This window comes from Delphinus delphis, chromosome 17, assembly GCF_949987515.2.
Source record: "Delphinus delphis chromosome 17, mDelDel1.2, whole genome shotgun sequence".
In the NCBI taxonomy this organism is placed as follows: domain Eukaryota; kingdom Metazoa; phylum Chordata; class Mammalia; order Artiodactyla; family Delphinidae; genus Delphinus; species Delphinus delphis.
Window position 1 is genome coordinate 13841619 of NC_082699.1, and position 19162 is coordinate 13860780.

General features: G+C 34.2%; 1 protein-coding gene across 1 annotated transcript in view; it reads left to right on the top strand.

Moving 5' to 3' along the window:
• Nucleotides 1-19162, top strand: part of C17H8orf34 (chromosome 17 C8orf34 homolog) — a 344433-nt gene that overhangs the window by 103741 nt on the left and 221530 nt on the right. Inside the window, exon 7 of the mRNA XM_059995457.2 lies at nt 6066-6232. Within this exon, the coding sequence (XP_059851440.2) occupies nt 6066-6232 (167 nt within the window). The remainder of the gene's footprint in view (nt 1-6065; nt 6233-19162) is intronic.

Consider the following 19162-nt stretch of genomic DNA (forward strand, 5'->3'; position numbering starts at 1 on the left):
CTACGAGTCTCTTGAAATTATGTGCAAAATGCCCCGTGTGTGCAAATGGACATTTTCCTGCCACATCTTTCTTAGATTCTCCAAGAGCTTCTAGATTAAGAGAGTTTAAGAAAAAAATTAAAGCATCTGAGCAAGAAAAGGAAGAAGGATTCATAAGGGAGAGGTGAATGCGTTAGGGAATGATTGCTGGCTTCCTGTGACCATCACGCACTACCAGTTGGCAACGGTTGCCATGGTTTGTCCAGCCATCTAGTGGGAAAGCATATATATTCCTTGTACATTTATGGTTACTGAAATAATCACACATTGATAATATAAATGTAAATAAAAATTGAGTTAATAAACCTATATACTTCTATTTGGAGCCATCTTAATTCGACTTTGCAATAGCTGATAATAGATTTCCTAAAATTACTTGCTAAATTATAATGTGAATTTTTAAATAGGCGTACCAAGCCTTGAAAGCCTTAAGCTGAACCACTTTATTAAAATAAGAAAGATATCAATAAATATTATAGATCTTGTGAATTGGCTTTGTTCATTAAGTGAGCATTGTTATTAGATGGTAGATATGCCATGAAATGAATAGAAAATCTTACAACTTAGAAATATATATTAAATATTAGAAGCTAAATTCACTTCCCATTAAGAAGTGTTCCTTTTCATTAAAGCTCATAATTGCTTCTGATATATCTGTTAACAAACCCTAGAAATGTTCCCCTCCTCTTAGAGCTCCTCTCTTGGCAGGAAGAGACAAACAATAAACAAGCAAATATACAAATTTATGACATAAATTCAAGTAGTGATAAGTGGTATGATGGGAAATAAACCAGAACAAGAAGGAAGAAAATGGATGGAGGGCACTCTTTAACGTAAGAAGTCAAGAATAAAGAAGTAACCTTAATATTGTCTAAGTTTGGCTATTGTGGACATGTTAGAAAATATACAACACATGTGGCAGAGACTAAAACAGGCTTGGTAATTTAGGAATATTCTCACATGCAAATTTTAAGCACACAGAATATTAATTAATCAAACATGATTTTGCTAAAGTAATCAAAGAACAGAAACCTTAAGAATATCTAAAACATACAGAAATTGTATCTTACGACTCACAAATTTATCTTTAAAACCAAAAGAAGTATTGATATGTAGCTAAATCATGTGTTTCAGAATATTGATGAGGTCATTTTAATATATTCAAAATTTGTTCTCATTTATTTAGGAATTCATTTATTTAGGAAATACATATAGTAATTCAAATAATTATTTTATGAAACACATTGCTAGTCATCTTTGGACTCATAGACTCATAGATGGACTCTTACTATTAGACAGGCAACATTTTGGATTCAGTCAGTGTCTAGTTCTTATAGCCCAGCACTATCATCATGACCAAACCATGTATTTTATTTTATTTTATTTATTTTTTATTTTTTTTATTTTTTTGCGGTACGCGGGCCTCTCACTGCTGTGGCCTCCCCCGTTGCGGAGCACAGGCTCCGGACGCGCAGGCTCAGCGGCCATGGCTCACGGGCCCAGCCGCTCCGCGGCACATGGGATCCCCCCAAACCGGGGCACGAACCCACATCCCCTGCATTGGCAGGCGGACTCCCAGCCACTGCGCCACCAGGGAAGCCCTCCAAACTGTGTATTTTAATAAAAACACTTGCTTCAACCTTCATGAAATGGTCTTGGTCATTGTCAGCTGGTGACTGGGAGTTACAAATTTATTATCTACCATTTGTTCCTCATTATTCACATTCCAATCTGTTTTTCCTTCTTTTATTTCACTACCAACCTTTCCATTTCCCTGGATTTTCACATCTCTCAAGTTGGAAGACTCAGATTACATCTACTTAAATTAATTCTTATTTTATTTAGTGTGTTAGAAAAAATGAGGTTCAAAAAGAAGGAGTGAATTTGTTAAATACTTATTGAGCATTAACACAAGGTGACGTGCTGGGTACTGGGTGAGACCAATATGAAAACAAAAATCCTAGATTCAAAGTACTTGCTTTAAAGCGAGGAGAATGACAAGAACATGTGTCTTATTTCTGCAGCTCAGTGCCCACAATGCCTGGTATGTAGCAAACACTTAATAAATGTCTGCTAAATAAATTATAAAACATCACATTTAGACGTGAAGAAAAAAAGACAGAGCTCTTTTGCATAAATCAAAATGAAGCTATTAAGTGTGAAACTTTTTGTTATCTCTTCAACAGCCTGGGCCTTAATAAAAGAGAACCCTTTAATTTCTGATTAGAGTCAAGAGAAAGGGCACAGATTTCTCTATTAGACTGCAATGGTGAACTAAACAAGCTTAGGAGATAGTTCAAGAGGGGAATCATCCAGTTTTCCACCAAAGAGAGCACATGTGGCCAGATAAAATTAATCCTTACCAACCTGTGTTCAGAGTCAGAGTGTGAAACAAAATGGAGCGAGGTCAGGCCCCCTGGAAGAGTGCGGCCAGGAGGAAGAGAGCAGATGGTAGGAGGAAGAGAGCAGATGGTAGGAGGCAGGCCATCCAGTGGGAAGAAGTGGAGGGCGTGGCCACTTTAAACTGTCCTTTTCCAGCTGATCCTGGTTTAGAACTTAACCTTTTAGACCAAAGCAAAATGGAGTCCTAGAGTGTATTGACACCACACTGAAATATAGCTGCTATTCTTTTTCATAAAGACACTTTTTTTTTTTTAAGAATTGGCTTTTTATTCTTTTTTATTTTATTTATTTAGTTTTGGCTGTGTTGGGTCTTCGTTGCTGTGAGTGGGGGCTACTCTTCGTTGCAGTGTGCATGCTACTCATTGCAGTGGCTTCTCTTGTGGGTGCGCAGGCTTCTCATTGCAGTGGCTTCTCTTGTTGCGGAGCACAGGCTCTAGGGGCGCGGGCTTCAGTAGTTGTGGCACGAGGGCTCCGTAGTTGTGGCTCATGGGCTCTAGAGCACAGGCTCAGTAGTTGTCGCACATGGGCCTAGTTGCTCTGTGACATGTGGGATCCTCCCGGACCAGGGGTGGAACCCATGTCCCCTGCACCTGCAGGTGGATTCTTAACCAGTGCATCACCAGGGAAGTCCCAAGATATTTTTTTATTTCCTTTCTCTGTTTGTTGGGATGTGGGATGTTATGGCTCAAGAAAAGACATGTAAATATCTAGGATGCTGCCCATTGTGTTCTTTGAATATATAGTGATATTAATTACCAATTAGTAGACTACTGTATGTGCTCTACATATCTTAACCCATTTCATCCTCTTGAGAACATTACTATTACCCCTATTTTAGGAACAAGGAAACTATGTCCCAGCATGGTTACATCACTGTCCCAAGATTGGATAGTTATTAAGTGACTGAGCCAGGCTATCTTGCTCCAAATTCCATATGCTTAAATGCTTTGCTATACAGCCTTTCTTCAGGAAGGTATTCTAAGAATCCTGTTATTAAGATTCACGTCCAAAGTGTAAATAAGGGGACCCAGAAATCTGAGTGCTTTGAGAAAGACTCCAAACCCCACCTCTTCCCACTTACTCACCACTTGTGTGCATTAAGACCCCTACTTCCCAGTAGCAGGACTCTCTTTTCTCTCTAATGATGCAGTTTTCACTTGTGCAATCCACAGGAGAAGAGGGAGGTGTGAACCTTGCATCTCATTCCTGCTTACAGACCTCACTGTCTCTCTTCCCCCTGAAATTATCACCAGTTCTGAGTCTCATGTTTTCACACTGTGGTAATCTTCCACCTCTTCTTGTATCAATAATTTACCAAATCCTATGTCATCTCCTTTTCCATGAATATTCAAGCATCTGTCTATAGCTATTTAGTGGGAAGGCATATATATTCATGACACATTTAGAGATATTAAAATAATCACACATTGATAATGTAAATGTAAAAAAAAAAAAACCTAAGCTAAACATGAAACTACCATATAACCTAGCATTTGTACTCTTGGGCATTTATCTCAGAGAAATGGAAACTTTCACACAAAAACATGTACATGAATGTTCATAGCAGCTCCATCTTAATAGCCAAGAAGCTTAAAACAGCCAGATGTCCTTCAATGGGTGAATGGTTAGATAAACAGGAGTATATCCATGCCATGGAATACTACACACAAAGAATAGGAATGGACTTCTGATATACACAACTACATGAATGAATCGCCAGGGAATTAATTGTACTGCATGAAAAAAGCCAATCCTAAAAGATTACGTACTGTATGATTTCACTTACATAACATTTCTTAAAATTGCAGTATTATAGGAATGGGGAACAGACCGGTGGTTGCCAGGAATGAGGGAAGGGGAAGGAGAGTTATAGAGGGAGGTGGGAATGGTTAGGAAAGGACAACACAAGGAAATCTTGTAGTGTTTGACCTGGTCTGTACCTTGACTGTGGGGGTGGATACATGATGCACAAACCCACAAAAATACTAAAATAGTCTAGAACTAAATACATAGAGAGGCACACACAAAAGTGAGTCCAATTAAAATGGGAACATGAATAAGATTGGAGAATTGTATCATTGTTAGTGTCCTGGCCGTGATATTGTGCTATAATTTTATAAGATGTTACCATTGAGGGACGCTGTATCAATGGTGCACAGGATCTCTCTGTATTATTTCTTACAACTTCATGTAAATCTATAATTGTTTCAAAGCAAAAAAATTCAAGTAGAAACATAAATAATCTGTTGGAAACCACCTTGAGATTTTTGGCAGTCCTTCTCCCCCAACAATCTGTCAGCAAAGGGCATTAGCATCCCTTGATGATCCTTGCCTGAGCAGTTACTGTGTTGGTGGTTAAAATGGTGGTTTTCTGATTCCATCATTCCTTGTGCATTTATTAAATGGCCTTAACTTGGGGGAGAGAACAAGCCTTCTCTCCACCCGTTTCCCTTGGTCTTCTCTGTCGTGTTCCGCCTGACTTTGAAGTGAACAGTGAGGTGGAGCTGACTGGTCTTTGCCCACTGATGACATACGATGCCATTTTGCCGTTTCCAGCCTTCTCTTAGACAGTGTGGAACCTGGCCCTTCTCTTAAGACCGCTTGAAATGTTTTGATCCATGCCCTGAAACTCACCTGGTTGTTTTTTTTTTTTTTTTTAACCAAGTGCATGTAGCCTCTTGCTCATTTGCCTTCCCTCCTGGACCTTCTTTCTGAGCACCTTTAGAAAGGGTCCTCTCTCCTTCCTGCTTAAGAGAGACCTCCTCCTTTTCATCATGTCTTTTTCCTTCATGAGGTGACATTTGCCGTTTTCTTCCTTTGGGCAATTATATGGAAAGAAATCAAATTATAGGAAAGAGGAGAACCTTGGGACAATTTTTAAAACTATAAATGGTTGCCACGTGGACATGTAAGTTTTCCCATCAGACACTGTCTTGGGAAGTTGGGGGAGAGAGCCATGAAACACTGGCTCCTTTACCCAAAGGAGTCTGGCTTTATCACAGGAAGCTCTTCCAAATTTGCAAAGACTCCTTTAGACTGGAGGGCACTGAGAGTCATTTAAATGCCAATTCTGGTTCCATCCCTCCTTCTACACTGTCCTACCCCCAGACCTAGGCAACATGAGAGGACTAGTGAAGACATTTATTTTAATGATGTAAATTAAAGTTTGCATTAAAAAAATGTTATTATAGTGTGTTAAAATAGTTATCCCATTACATGTGTTTTGCTTGACATGCATTTGTTTTGTAAATCAGGGAATTTTATATAATGATGTGAACTTCCTACCTCCTCTAAAAAATTAGAAATCCATTAATAGTGGGCTTTAATTCCCACATGGCAACAATTGTTAGGAGCCAATTAGCACCTCCTCCCTTAAATGGGGCAGGGGTTGTCGTATTCTTCATGTATTCCAATCTAGGAAATTGTTAATGAGGTACCGAAGGATGTCTTAGAAAGAAGACAGTGTATATTTCCATTATCCTTGGGGAAAATTTTACTAATATGTGCATAGATTTGCAAAGCAAAATAATTGAGTGAAAATTTGTTTGTAGATTTTCTTTAGTTACCACAGCTAATTGATGATGTTATCATCATTGAAAATTAACATTTAACTGTTTCTTCAGCTTAAAGGTGGAGCCCAAGACTAAAGGATTAAAACAGCAGCAACAGCAGCATAAGAAACTTCTGGCAGCAATGCTCTCTCAAGATTCTTTTGAGTCTGTCCATAGCCCCACCCCATCGGTAACAGAAGAAGATATTGATAATGAAGATGATGCAATGGAATTGCTGGGTAATTTTAAAAATTAATAATTTCTCTTTTTCTTCTCTGGCATTGTAAAAGTGCGTAGTGGTTAAGAGATTTTCAAAGTTTTGAGTAGTTTTGTCTTAGGGGAAAGAAACCATTTAGCACACACTTGCGTTAGACTTTCATGGAGTTGCATGCAAGAGTTAAGCTGAAATCACCTGAGCATGTGAAGTATTTATTAGACTGTATTTTGTGCTTTGTATATGCAGCACTTGCCTTCTGACTACTTAATCAAGATTCATTCTCTGTGCACTTGTGATACTAATTCAAGTTTGTCTGCTTTATCCTCCTATTGTGATTGCCTTGATCACATCTTTTGTCTAAAATGTATCCAGAGTACATATTTCAACCCGCATTCCAAGATGTCTCCTTGTTGTTTCAAGGATGTTTTAGAAAAAGCAAGTTAAATTTAAAAGGGCAGATAGTAAATTAATGTTTTATGTCTTTCATAAATGACAGGAAAGTTGGCAGAGATTGCAGTGTTTTTACAGGCTCATACTTTCATGAAAGTTTTATACACAGGAAATCTTTTATATCTTTTAATGAAGTAAGTGTATATTTTTGTTTCGTCAGAAATCTCTGCATAATAGTTTTTTTAAATTGAACTTCCTTTTGTAAACCCATTTTTTCAAAAGAAGGAAATTAAATTTTATTTCAGAGCGAATTATCCACATATAAAACATTGAGTTTTTAATTCAGTGATATTAGCTATTCTATTCTAAATAATTAGAACAATTTTCAAATACTTTGTAACAATATACTAGAAAGTGAGTAAATAATAAAATCATTTGAATGCTTCAGATAAATTTAACATATAGAAAAAGGAGCTCCAGAAGTATACAGATTTTTTTTTAATTATTTTTTTCTAAACTAGCTTCCTTGGTTTTAAGTGTTTATGGTACTAAAATACTATCATTATAATAAATGATATAGGTCTCATGCATAGGCCTACAAGGTGTTATTAATTAGTGGTGGCAGGTTCACTGATACTTTCTGATGTTATAATAACTACATTCATTCCAGCATTGAGGAGGCTATGTCATGGCATTTTCACTTCATGCTGTCCATCTTTTTTTTAAGAACTGTTAAATCTGGGTGTTTTTTAAGGAATCTCATCTCCCTGCCTCCAAATCGGTAATGTGGCAGATGTGGCAGATGTGGTAGATGTGGTGGTGCCGCCTTCATTCAGCTTCCATTCAGCGAGCGTTTACTGAATGCTAGGCCCTAGACTCGGTCCTGGGGACGTAAAAATAAAATAATCATGGTTTCTGTTTGCAGGAACTTCACATTCTAGTGTTCAAGATGAAGATGTAAATATCACTCTAATATTTTTTGCTACAGTTGCTAACGTGATTAAGCGCAGTGTTGTACATAGGAATAACATCTAATGCAAAAGTAGCGGCCGGTTATCAGGGAATGTTTCCTAGAGAGTCTGATTCCTCTGGTAAGTCCCAGAGGACAAGTAGATGTCGTTCAGCAGGCAGTGTGGTCATTACCCCTGCAGGTTTGCTGTTGTAAGGATGGATTCTTGCAGTTGTGCTCCATGACTGTGCCTGTACATTGTTCCTCTGCTTCAGTCAGTAACAGTGAAGGGGGCAAGTCTGGAACCGTTAATGGATGTTGCCTATGTAACATCAGTGTTGGTGTGTTGGTGTGTTGGTACGTTGACATTGGGTTTGCAGGTATCCTTCTGTCCCCCTCATTTCCTACAACAGCTCATGGTCAGTTGATACCCACATGAAGGCGGTTATGCTCTATGTTGCAAAGAGAATCTTTTGAAGAAATCCAAGCATTCTCCAAATCACTTTGGGATTCCTGATAGCCTCAGGAATGTCTAGTCAGAGTGGAGGAACTCATATAACCTCAGTAATATCAAGAGATTCTTTAAGGAGACTGAGGTGTCCAGTCAGTGCTGGTATCCCTAGATCTCAGCTCCTCTGTTCTGAGGTTTCTAGTCTCCCGAGATGAAGACCAAAGGATTGGGTTTTGGAGATTACCTAATGTGAGCAATTAACAGCTGGTCCTCACTAATTTTGTTTCATTTGACATTTTAGCCTCTGGTCTGAGCAAATTTAAGAATGAGAGATAGCTGGAGGTTTGGACTTTCGCCATGTCGGTCCACATGTCAGCACAGGCAGCTGATGGTGTAGTAATTCTGGTCTATAGGTTATGAGATTTCCCTGCAATAATATGGAATGTTCCAAGTCCACTGGGCTGTCCCCTAAAATAATGCCATATTTAACCCTCTTGCCTAGTTGTCTCAGTGAACAAAGGTCATATAACAGAAAATTCTATCCACAAATTGTTTTGCCCATAAAGTTCATCAATTAAAGTAAAATGTTATTTAGCTATATTTGTCTTTAAGGCCCTAATACTCCTACCCATGAATATTATTCTATTATTTTAGAAATATATGTTTAAAATATAGACTCAGAGTTTTCTTCAGAAGTAGAGTATATAAATTCATGACTTATAATGTTATGTATGCCTTTAACTAAGGTAATGAATGGCTCATGTCTTACATGAAATCAGACAGATGTACATGAATATTTTCAGTTAATGCAGGAGCTGAGAATTTTTCAGTCATGATAATAGTAATGGATAAATATGTGAAGTATAGGTATGAAATAAAATGGTTGTTAAGTTATTCAGTTTTAAAACCTTCATCTTCAATAGGCATGTATATCTCTATTAATATTCCATTGGATATCAAGTCCTACACTAATAATTGAAGCAATACTCCTAAATCAATATAGAAACTATATAATATCTGTCTTCCCAGTCCTTTTAATATTAGATTTACGTCATTTTGTTTATTATTAAAGAATTTTAAGATAATAGTTTTGAAACTCTGATTCCAGAGAAACGTAAGTGATTGTACATATGTGAGGAAAATACAAATGCTAAGTTCTTGAAAACATATTTGAAATAAAATTTTAGTGCATGAAATAATTGTAAAATGCAAGAGACATCTGGTATATAAAATATCCTTTTGAATCCACAACATTGTTTAGAATGAATTTGCAATAGCTTATATGTTTTAAGGGTTTAACTTGTCATTGTTACCTATACCAGGTATAACTGGCTGAAAATTTTATTTATTATGCATGGGAAGCAGTCTATATGCTTTGTGTACTGTTAAATAAGTAAAAAGTATAATTATTAGTTAACGTTAATATAACAAAGGATTATTCCTAAATAAAACTGGTTGATTTGAAGGGGAAAAAAACTTTTAGTTTAGTAGTAAAACTATTGACCCTTGTTTTGTTTGTTAAGGAATCTAGCATTGTTAATACATACTGATTAACATTTAATTTTTCGCAGTTGTTTAATTGTATATTTGTGAATTTCTTTTCTAAGTGTACTGGGCATGTGAAAATACTATAATACAACATCTATGACTTTTAAGTAGATTAAATATTTTCTGTAATTGCTTTAAATACTACTTATAAATTCATAGTACAAAAGTAGCTTAGTATGGAATTAATATATACCAGAGAATAAAATTTCCAAATTTGTGGAATTTTAAGATATAACAATTTTAAGCACCTCTGAAATTGGTGCTTTAATTACAGAAGTTGAATAAGATATCTGCCAATTCATCTCAAACTAAGTAGGTCTCAACTTCAAATATAAGATATTCTCAAATATTTTGGTAATTATGCTGGAAATTGATCACAATGAATAAAACTATGAAGAATCTGCATATTATTTTTAAAAGTTATTAAAGTCAGTAATCTTTCAAAAGCAGAAAAACAAGTTACAATGGAGCAGTAAGAGATTAAAAAAAAATCTCTATATATTTTACTCCATTAACTTTCACAGAAGATTTGAGGAACTTCATTAGTTTAAGAGATATTTCAGCTTGTAAATGTGAGTCCATTTTCATTATATTACATGGACTTTTCATTTTATTTTTGATGAAATGCTGATTGCAATTATGTGTTTGATTTTTCTCCATATATTTTACACTCATTAAAAAATGTCATCAGGATTATTTAAAAACTACTTTTCTTACACATTTTAGTATATTACTTTAAAAAGTTGTTTTTAGATTTTCTCAGAATTGATGATGAGACAAATATCTAAAAATCACATTCCAGAGATGCTAAAAAAGAAAAATAGCATTAGTCATGCTTTATACTACCTGGTCTTAGCTTTTTTCTAATCATATAAAAATTAAAACTGTGTTGGCAAAAATAAACAAGGTGATTGCAGATACATTTTATTTATTTTAAATTTAATAATCAGGAGCAAGTATAATCATACTGGTATTCTTTGAAGAATACAGTAATTGAGTTTCTAAAACCCCAGTATCTTGCCAAATTATGTAAAATATAAACTTAATTTTCTAGAGGGACTCATTACATTAAGGTGATCCTTCGGCAAATTCTTTTTTTTTTTTTTTTTAAGTTGCATGCTTCTTAAAGCAGAAATCACTCATGTTTGCAAAATAAGAACATGCATTTCACCTAGTGAGAAATGGATTCTGTCACTCGATGTTACAAAAAAAAAAAAAAGAAAGGGAGAGGGCCTTTAAATGTTTAAAAGAAAAAAATCTACCTACCTATCTCTACACCTGTATTTTAGTGATCTAAAGTATGTGAAATGGTCTAAAGCACAGGGGAACATTCATACAAACTTTATTTCTTTTGAGTATTGATTATTGGGAGCATCAGGATGACAGGTAACTTGTCACTTTAAAATACTCTTTGTAAAATGATTCTTTTAAAAAGTCTGAGGACTTCCAAAAATTAAATTTATGGATCCTTTAATATTATCTGTAAGATTGCTTTAAATACTGCTTAGAAATTCATTCAGCATATACCAATGTAATTTAATATGGAATTAGTACATATTTGAGATTAAAATATCCAAATTTGTGGGTGTTAAGAGATAACAATTTTGAGTACCAATGAAGTTAGTACTCTAAATCTAGAACATACTGAATAAAATATCTTCCAAATCACCTCAGTGTAAGTAGCTCTCATTTTTAAATATTAGATATTCTCAAAAATTAGTTATTAAACTGACAATTGATGACCACAGTTAACCAAAATAGAAAATCTGCACATACATTTTTAAATGTTCACTAAATTAATTAGCATAATTGAAAAACTAGGATATATGTACACAGATGTGCGAAAATATTTTTCACACGCTAAATAATAAATATTTCCTCCTGTTAAGCCATGTGATATATTGTTAAAGAAATTCTGTGAAATACTTCTGCTATAGAGTTTGTCCTATATTTCTGAATTCTGACTTTCTTGCTTTAGTGCCATCATTGCCTGCACAAATGCCAAGTGAGCTTGGGTTGAAGTGTAGCCTGAGTGGAGTTGAATAGCACAGTGCTTGTCTCTCTGAATTACAGTAAAAACATTTGAGAAAATCCACTGAAACACATTTTCATTCAGCAAGTATCATGCACCTGCCATGTGGATAGTACTAGTACATGTTAATATATAGCACTAAGAATATTGTGCCCTTTGTTTTTCTAATTACCTTGACCTCTTTAGGCTCTGAGAGAACAATGAATCTAGTGAGTGTTGGCATCTATGTAGAACTAAACATTTTGTAGGTCTTTAGTTCAGCTCTCAATTAGTCCATTAATTCATTCATAGATTTATTAATTTCTCCACTTACAAAGTGACTCTGCATATTCCTGGGAGTTCAAATTTGCACAAATACAGACATGTTTCACGAACTGTTAACTATTCAGGGATGATTCTCAGGATTTGGTTTGCTTAAGAATCATTTGAGAAGCTTATTTAAATGCCAATTCCAGTGGCCTTTACCCCCAATTTTTGTTTCATTAGATTTGGATACAGCCCATGAATCAACATTTTTCAACACGACTGCCCTTCCTCCTGTCCTCCAAGAGATTCTGTTGCAGGTGTTGTGTAGAACATACAGTGAGGAATTCTAATCTTAGTCTGGGTATGGTCAGTGCACTTTACGTTTGATGTGATATATCCTGAAGCAAGAGGAATAAAATATTAGAAAGTCTAATTTTTACAACAGAGAGAGCATGGAATAGAGGTTTCTGAGTTAACCAGGCTCTATTGAATTGTCTCCTGGAAATAAGGAAAAGTCTTGCTAAGAAGCTATGGGTAATGCAATTTGTATTACCTTATTGTCTCTGTCTTCCTTCCTGATATCATATTTACAGGTGTGCTTGAAAAATGAACTGCTTAGAGTAGGAAAATTACATATTAGGAAATGATTCTAGCATAGACCTGAGGACATGGTTCCGATGAGCTTCTGTTTTACATTAAATCTTTATTTAGGATTCTTACTTTGCTTTCATTAGATGTGACTCATAGCCTCCTTCATTGCTTTCTGGACGCACTCGTTTCATGTTTGGAATTGTATTTATGCTTCATTCTCTTCATTCTTTTTTTGTGTTTCTTTTCAAAAAATATCAGAACATTTGCAGATGATAACTAGGGTTTGTGTGTAGAGATTGCATTTTAAATAAATATAAACTTGCATGCCACCAAAAATAGATATCATGCTACATGATTTACTTCTATGGTATTTGATAAGAAATGTTGCTTTTTTCCTTTAAAAAATTTTCTACACTGCTATATTTAAAACAGATAACCAACAAGGACATACTGCATAGCACAGGGAATGCTACTCAATATTCTGTAATAACCTAAATGGGAAAAGAAGTTGAAAAATAATAGATACATGTATAATATAAATGAAAATAAAAAGCTGAGCAATAAAAACAAAACAAGAAATGATCTACTTTCCACGCATAAGCAGCTTAGAGGAAAATGGCAGCTCACCAAGGAACAAAAATAATAGTGAATTGTTGAGATTTTTTTATATGTATAAAGGGATGAATAAACTATTTGAAATAATGAGTAAAAAAATTTTTTTTCCAATGGTAAAAGCAGATCAGCATAACAGAGTGAAGTCAGCAGTTTGAAAATAAAATCTAAATCCATAAACAAATTATTGACAATTGTCCTTCATCTCATTTGTATACCTGTGTGACAATTCCTTTATTTGAGAGAGAGCTGTTCTTAGTATATTCGTGGGTAGGTTGTTTAATACATATTTCTCGCTTTGAAGTAAGTTAGAAATTTTTGACATGTAACAATGTAAGTTAATGTGCTTTTTCATACTTAGGCCATAGCTTTTCACTGATTATTTTGCAAAGGTATGAGCCACACTGTGAGATGTTTTGTGTGGTCTGTGGTCAAAGCACTGGGCTAGAACTCTAAGACCGGCTCCAGCCCTCATGCTGCCTCTTGTTAGTTTTGTCACCTGAGCTACAAGTAATTCCTTGTAAAATGCAGATAAAAATATTCCTATCACATAGAGATGCTGTGGGAATAAAAATGAAGTATTCTCTGAAAGTGCTATAATTTTTTTTTTTTTGCCTTGCCTAACAAGAATATCTGAAAAAAGACACTGGAATTTATATACAAAACTTTCCTTCCAAGTAAATTCATATCTTCTAACTTACATACATGTTGTCTAGTTATAAGCAATGAAAACAAAAAGCTTTCTTTAGCATTGAGAAATTGCCTATTAACAGTAAAAATAGAAGTTTCCCACAAGACAGTAAAATCAAAAGCTTGAAGACAAAGAATGTAAAACTACAAATGTATTTGCAAGCCAAAGCATTTGCTGTATCACTACAAAATATTACATTTATTTTTAACATGGATATTTAAGCAACAGCAAACATTAATGTTATTTGGTTAAAGATATAGAGCGAATTATTCTACTCTCTTCAATTTTCTTCCATATAAATGGTTTTTAGGAAGAAAAGAAAAATGATTTGTGCATACACATGAATGTCCACTAGCGAAAGTTGGGCTGGGAACAGGAATAGGAGGGAGAGAGACAAGGAGGAGAAATATTAAGAACTAGAAATCTGTACTTATGTTTACATACTTCTGTGTAAGTAAAGTCATAAATGTATTGAGAAATCTATGAGCTTTAAAAACTCTTAATTATATTGATAAGTATGAAAATATTTGAAACAGCACAATTTTGATGGTTTTACATTAATTCATTGTATAAACGAATCACAACCAAATTGAAAATCACTGTTAAATATTTTTAGGGTTTTGTTGCTTTTGAAATAAACTTGTCCATTTCAAATACTTAATAAAATGGTGATGTTATACTTCAAGATGATTTGTTTAGCTGTGGTAATGATTTTCATATAATTTGACTGAATTTGAATTAATTTTGCACTCCATGTAAGAGCCATTTGAAAGTGGTACAAAATCATGGCTTTATTGTGGTTTTTTTTTCTTGGTTGAAAATGTGCAAAGAAATGCAATTAATTCAGCAGTTATTTGCATTTTAACGTCAAAAACAATAGATATTAAAGAGGCATTAAAACTCTTCTCTGAATTCCTTAAAACTTCTTATATAACTATAGTAATCTGTTTAGATTTTCATATGTTATAATACCACTGATATCTTATTTAATCATCTCTAAATAGAAACCTTAAAATTATTGAAGTTGAACACTGAATATACATTAACAGAAGAGTGCTCACAAAATTTCCCAGTTTTCAATATCTGAAAACAGTAGTTTTTGTGAAATAAAGTTTCATTCAAAATTTTTAAAGTTATTTAATAAACATGTTTTTCAAAATTTGAAATATTTAAACTGGTCCTGTATATGAATTTCTTTTGGAATGGAAATATAATTTTCTTTTTTAATAGTCTCATGTTCAGTAATTTCAGAAAGGAAATATTCTTAAGAATAATGAATGTATTTTTTGAAAATTATTCTAAAGCTTTTAAATAGAAGAGTGCTAAAGTACATAATGGAAAAAAATATGACAGTGTTCTAATGGAGGTTAATTAGATTTAGTGACTTAGATTTTACTTTTCACTTTTTTAGTTGCTTTCTGCAAGAGATGAATGAGTGCCTTATATTGGTATAGGATGAATTTGCTTGTGTCAGAATATAAACTTAAAATTCCGTATAAAGTTTTAATTTCTTTAAAACTCAGTTTTTCAAGAATTGTCAGAAGGGGGTTCATGAGGCCAGCTATTTTTCATCTCTTAAGTGCTGTCATATTTACTTATTAATTACTGACATTTGTTTTGGGATTCTGTAGTTCAAGAATTTAATGTAGAGTGTTGCTAATATCATAAAACAAAATTGAAATTAACCTTCTGAAACTGATTTTTGGAAGGTAATTTAGCATAGTGTTAGGAATAACAGCGGCATGCATGAGCTTTGTATTCAGATAGCCCTATTTGCAGGTTTCCCCATTGCCCCTTACTAATTCTATGATTTGAGAACAGTAACGTCCTTCTCCCAAATATCAGATTCGTCATCAGAAAAATGGGAATTATAACAATACTTATATCACACGGTTTTGTGAAGATTAAGTAAAATAATTTCCGTAAAGTGCTCAGTGTAGCTGATAAAGGATTAGACCTAGAAAAAAAGGGTATGTTATTGTAATTCATATCATTTTTATATCAGTTTCTTTCCTGTCTTCAACTAGCCCAAGAGGTTTAGTACATGTGAAAAAGAAAGTGAGACCATAGGATTTTGGCCTTAGAGGTTTATTGTCTTTTGTAATAAATGTTTCATCTAAATATGCTCCACATGTTTAGATATCATTTCAACAAGTACTCTCTACTTGATATTTAAGTCCTACGAATTATTTTATCTTCTCACAATTTTAGAGAATTCATATCCAATAATAAAAGCAAAAATATCAAGAAAGAAACAGGTGGGGGGATTTTTTTCTTTCTTATTTTTCCCCAGGCTAAAATCTGATGTTCTTATCTTCTTTTTTATGGACTTCGCACATTTACGATCTGAAATTCTCAAATAACATTGTTAATATCTGATACCATCGGATTTCTAACATCTCGGTGGCTGAGTTAAGGACATCTTTTGTAGAAAGCAGTTTAAGATAGGAAACATCTCTGTTCATAGACAGTTTAAACACAAAAGGGACAAACAAGCTCCAAGTAGCTCCATTTTGTTAAGGAAAATTATGAATGTGAAAGAAGTTATTCTCTGATATAAAAGCTTTTAACTGAAAGAAAGAAAATCCTAAGAACACACATTTTAAAAAAATCACAGACACAGCATTCCTTTTACAATAGAGTTCAGATTCTTTGCTCATAAAGCGATTCCTTTTTCCACAAAGCAACAATCATAGTTGTTTCCTTAGAAATCCTATGTTTGTTTAAAACACACTTTCCAACCATAATGCTGTCATAATATACACATTTATAAATTTACTTTTTAAATTGTATCATTGCTTTCCCTAGTAATCAGGAGTTTAAATAATTCTCAGTTAAAAAAAAATAGCAAGAAAAGTGATATGTGCTCATTACTGGCCTTTTAATGGCTTCAAGATCTTAGCATCTCTGTGCTACTGACTGTTTAAATGTGTATACTGTCAACGTGATTACATTGCTTATTATCTTCCTGACAAGCAAAAAATTTTAGAAATTTGAACAAAGAACGATTCTTTTGGGGAAAACTATTGCCACTTATAAGTCACCATAGGCTAATTTTGGGGACTTGTTATATCAGATCTTCTAGGAGTCAAATTTTCTTTAAAATAATATTTTTTTGATTATTAAAAGACAGATATTCAATTTAAAGAGCATGGCATTACGGAGGTCAAAATAAGTAAATAAAAAGTGTTACCCAGAAATAATTACTTTTAATGTTCAGTGATGTACTTTCTAGGTATTTTTATACATAACAAACATAGAATAGTATTAACATTTATGTGCATTACAATATGCAATGCACTGCACCTAAATGCTTTGTGTACATTACTTAATTACAAAAATACCATGGGATAGACAATATAATTATTCTTACACCATAGAAAAGGACACAGATCCTTGTGAAACAAAATTTTCTTAGATTACATGGTTGGTACTCAAGAGTTAGATTCCTAAGCTTTAAGAATCAAACGCTAAACTGTGGAATACATACACATTAAAATACGCATTTTTGTTAATATTGTATAGACTTACTTGCCTATATATGCAGTTTCCACACAGGCAACAAAGTTTTAAAATTTAATGTCAGGGGCTTCTGCTTCTGCTCATGATGGAGTAGCTGGTATTAGCCTTACTCCTTCATATTAAGTAATTATAAAACTAGACAAAGTATATGCCAACCTTACAGGCACAGGACAAAAAAGGTAGCATGGGACTGCGGTTCTTGAGAGGAGGGAAACGAGAGGTGAGCCATGTGTTTCATGCTGGCTTTCTTCATGGTGACACTTTCCCTGGCCAACTTGTATGGAGGTGGAGTTCAAGTGGAGTGAAGAGTGGCGATCTCACTGATCTGAGGAGGAAATGGCTAGAATTTGTGGGACAGTGTGCCAAGAAAAGGCAGCAGAGGGAGAGGACAGAAGTCTATACCTGTATTTTCTTGGATTCTTTACTGAGGACTGTGCTGTTCTTGCATAGGGCAAGACTACTTTAGACCTGAGAGAGTGATTATTATGAGTCTGGGAACTGAATAGAGAAAGAGAGGTCAGGCAGAGCTGGGACACTTCAGAGTTACAGCCCAGCCAAAGAGAATAAACCTTCCTGAGTTCCTTGAGCATTCAGAAGAGACCTTGGAAAAATCAAACATTAAGAGTTATAACCACACACTGAATTGAGAGCCACTTATAAGAAAGAGGGAAAAATTGAAATAGACCCAGCCTAACAAAGCATACTTTGTTAATGCTTATGAAGGTGAGGTAGATCTGCCAATAATTTAATTCCTGACATAGAACTCAGTATCCTTTAGAGAAGACAACATAAACCAGCCTTCCTACAAAGAATCAACTATAGTATCCACCATATTATAAAAAATTACTAGTCATGTAAAAAAGCAGGAAAATTGTGACCCCAAATCAAGACAAAAGAGCATTCAACAGAAACAGACCTTATTATACTCAGATACTGAAATTAGATGACTTAAAACAATTATACATATTTTGTGGACTTAAAGGAAAGGAACACAAGGAATAAACAGATGAGACATCTCGGTTGAAATACTGAAACTAGAAAAAGAACCAAAGGACAGCCTAGAACTGAAAATACAATATGTGAAGTTTTAAAACTCACCAGATAGAAATAACAGCTGATTTGAACAGTGCAGAAAGAAAGGTCAGTGAACTTGAACACAGGTCAACAGAAATAATCTACACTGGAGATCAGAGATTTTTAAAATGAAGAATAAAATGAAAAGGGCTTCAGTGACCAGTGGGACAATAGAAAATGATAAAACATTTAATCAGAATTCTAGAAAGGGGAGAAAGAATGGGAAAGAAAAAAAGATTTTAAGAAATAATGTCCAACTTTTTTTTAAATTTGGTGAAAAATATGAGCCTACAATACAAGTTCATAGAATGTCAGGCTGATAAGATAAAACAGTTTCAGGTAAACAGAAGCTGATAGAATATGTTATCAGCAGACCTGCACTATAAGAAGTGTTAGAGTCTCTGAGGCTGAAGGGAAATTGTATCAGATAGAAAATTAGATTTGTAGGAAGGAATGAGAACACCAGAAGTATTTAATACATGAGTAAATATATAAGGCTATCTTCCTTTTGTTAATTTTTAGAAAGACAGCTGACTGTTTGAAGCAAAAATACAAACAATGTAGTGTAGGGTTTATAACATACAAAGAATTAAAATCATAGGAAAAATAGCACAAAGGATGAGAGTAAATGGAATCACTTTTTATAAGAAGTGATACAATACTAATTGTAAATAGACTATAATAAGCTAGGGAGGCATGGCTTTAATCCCAAAGGCAATCACTAAAAATAAATAAATAGAGAGCTTTAGCTAAAAAGCTAACAGAAAACATAACATCAAATACTAAAATACGTTTGACTAAGGAGGAACAATGGACTCCAAGGCAGTTGGGGCAAATAGAATACAA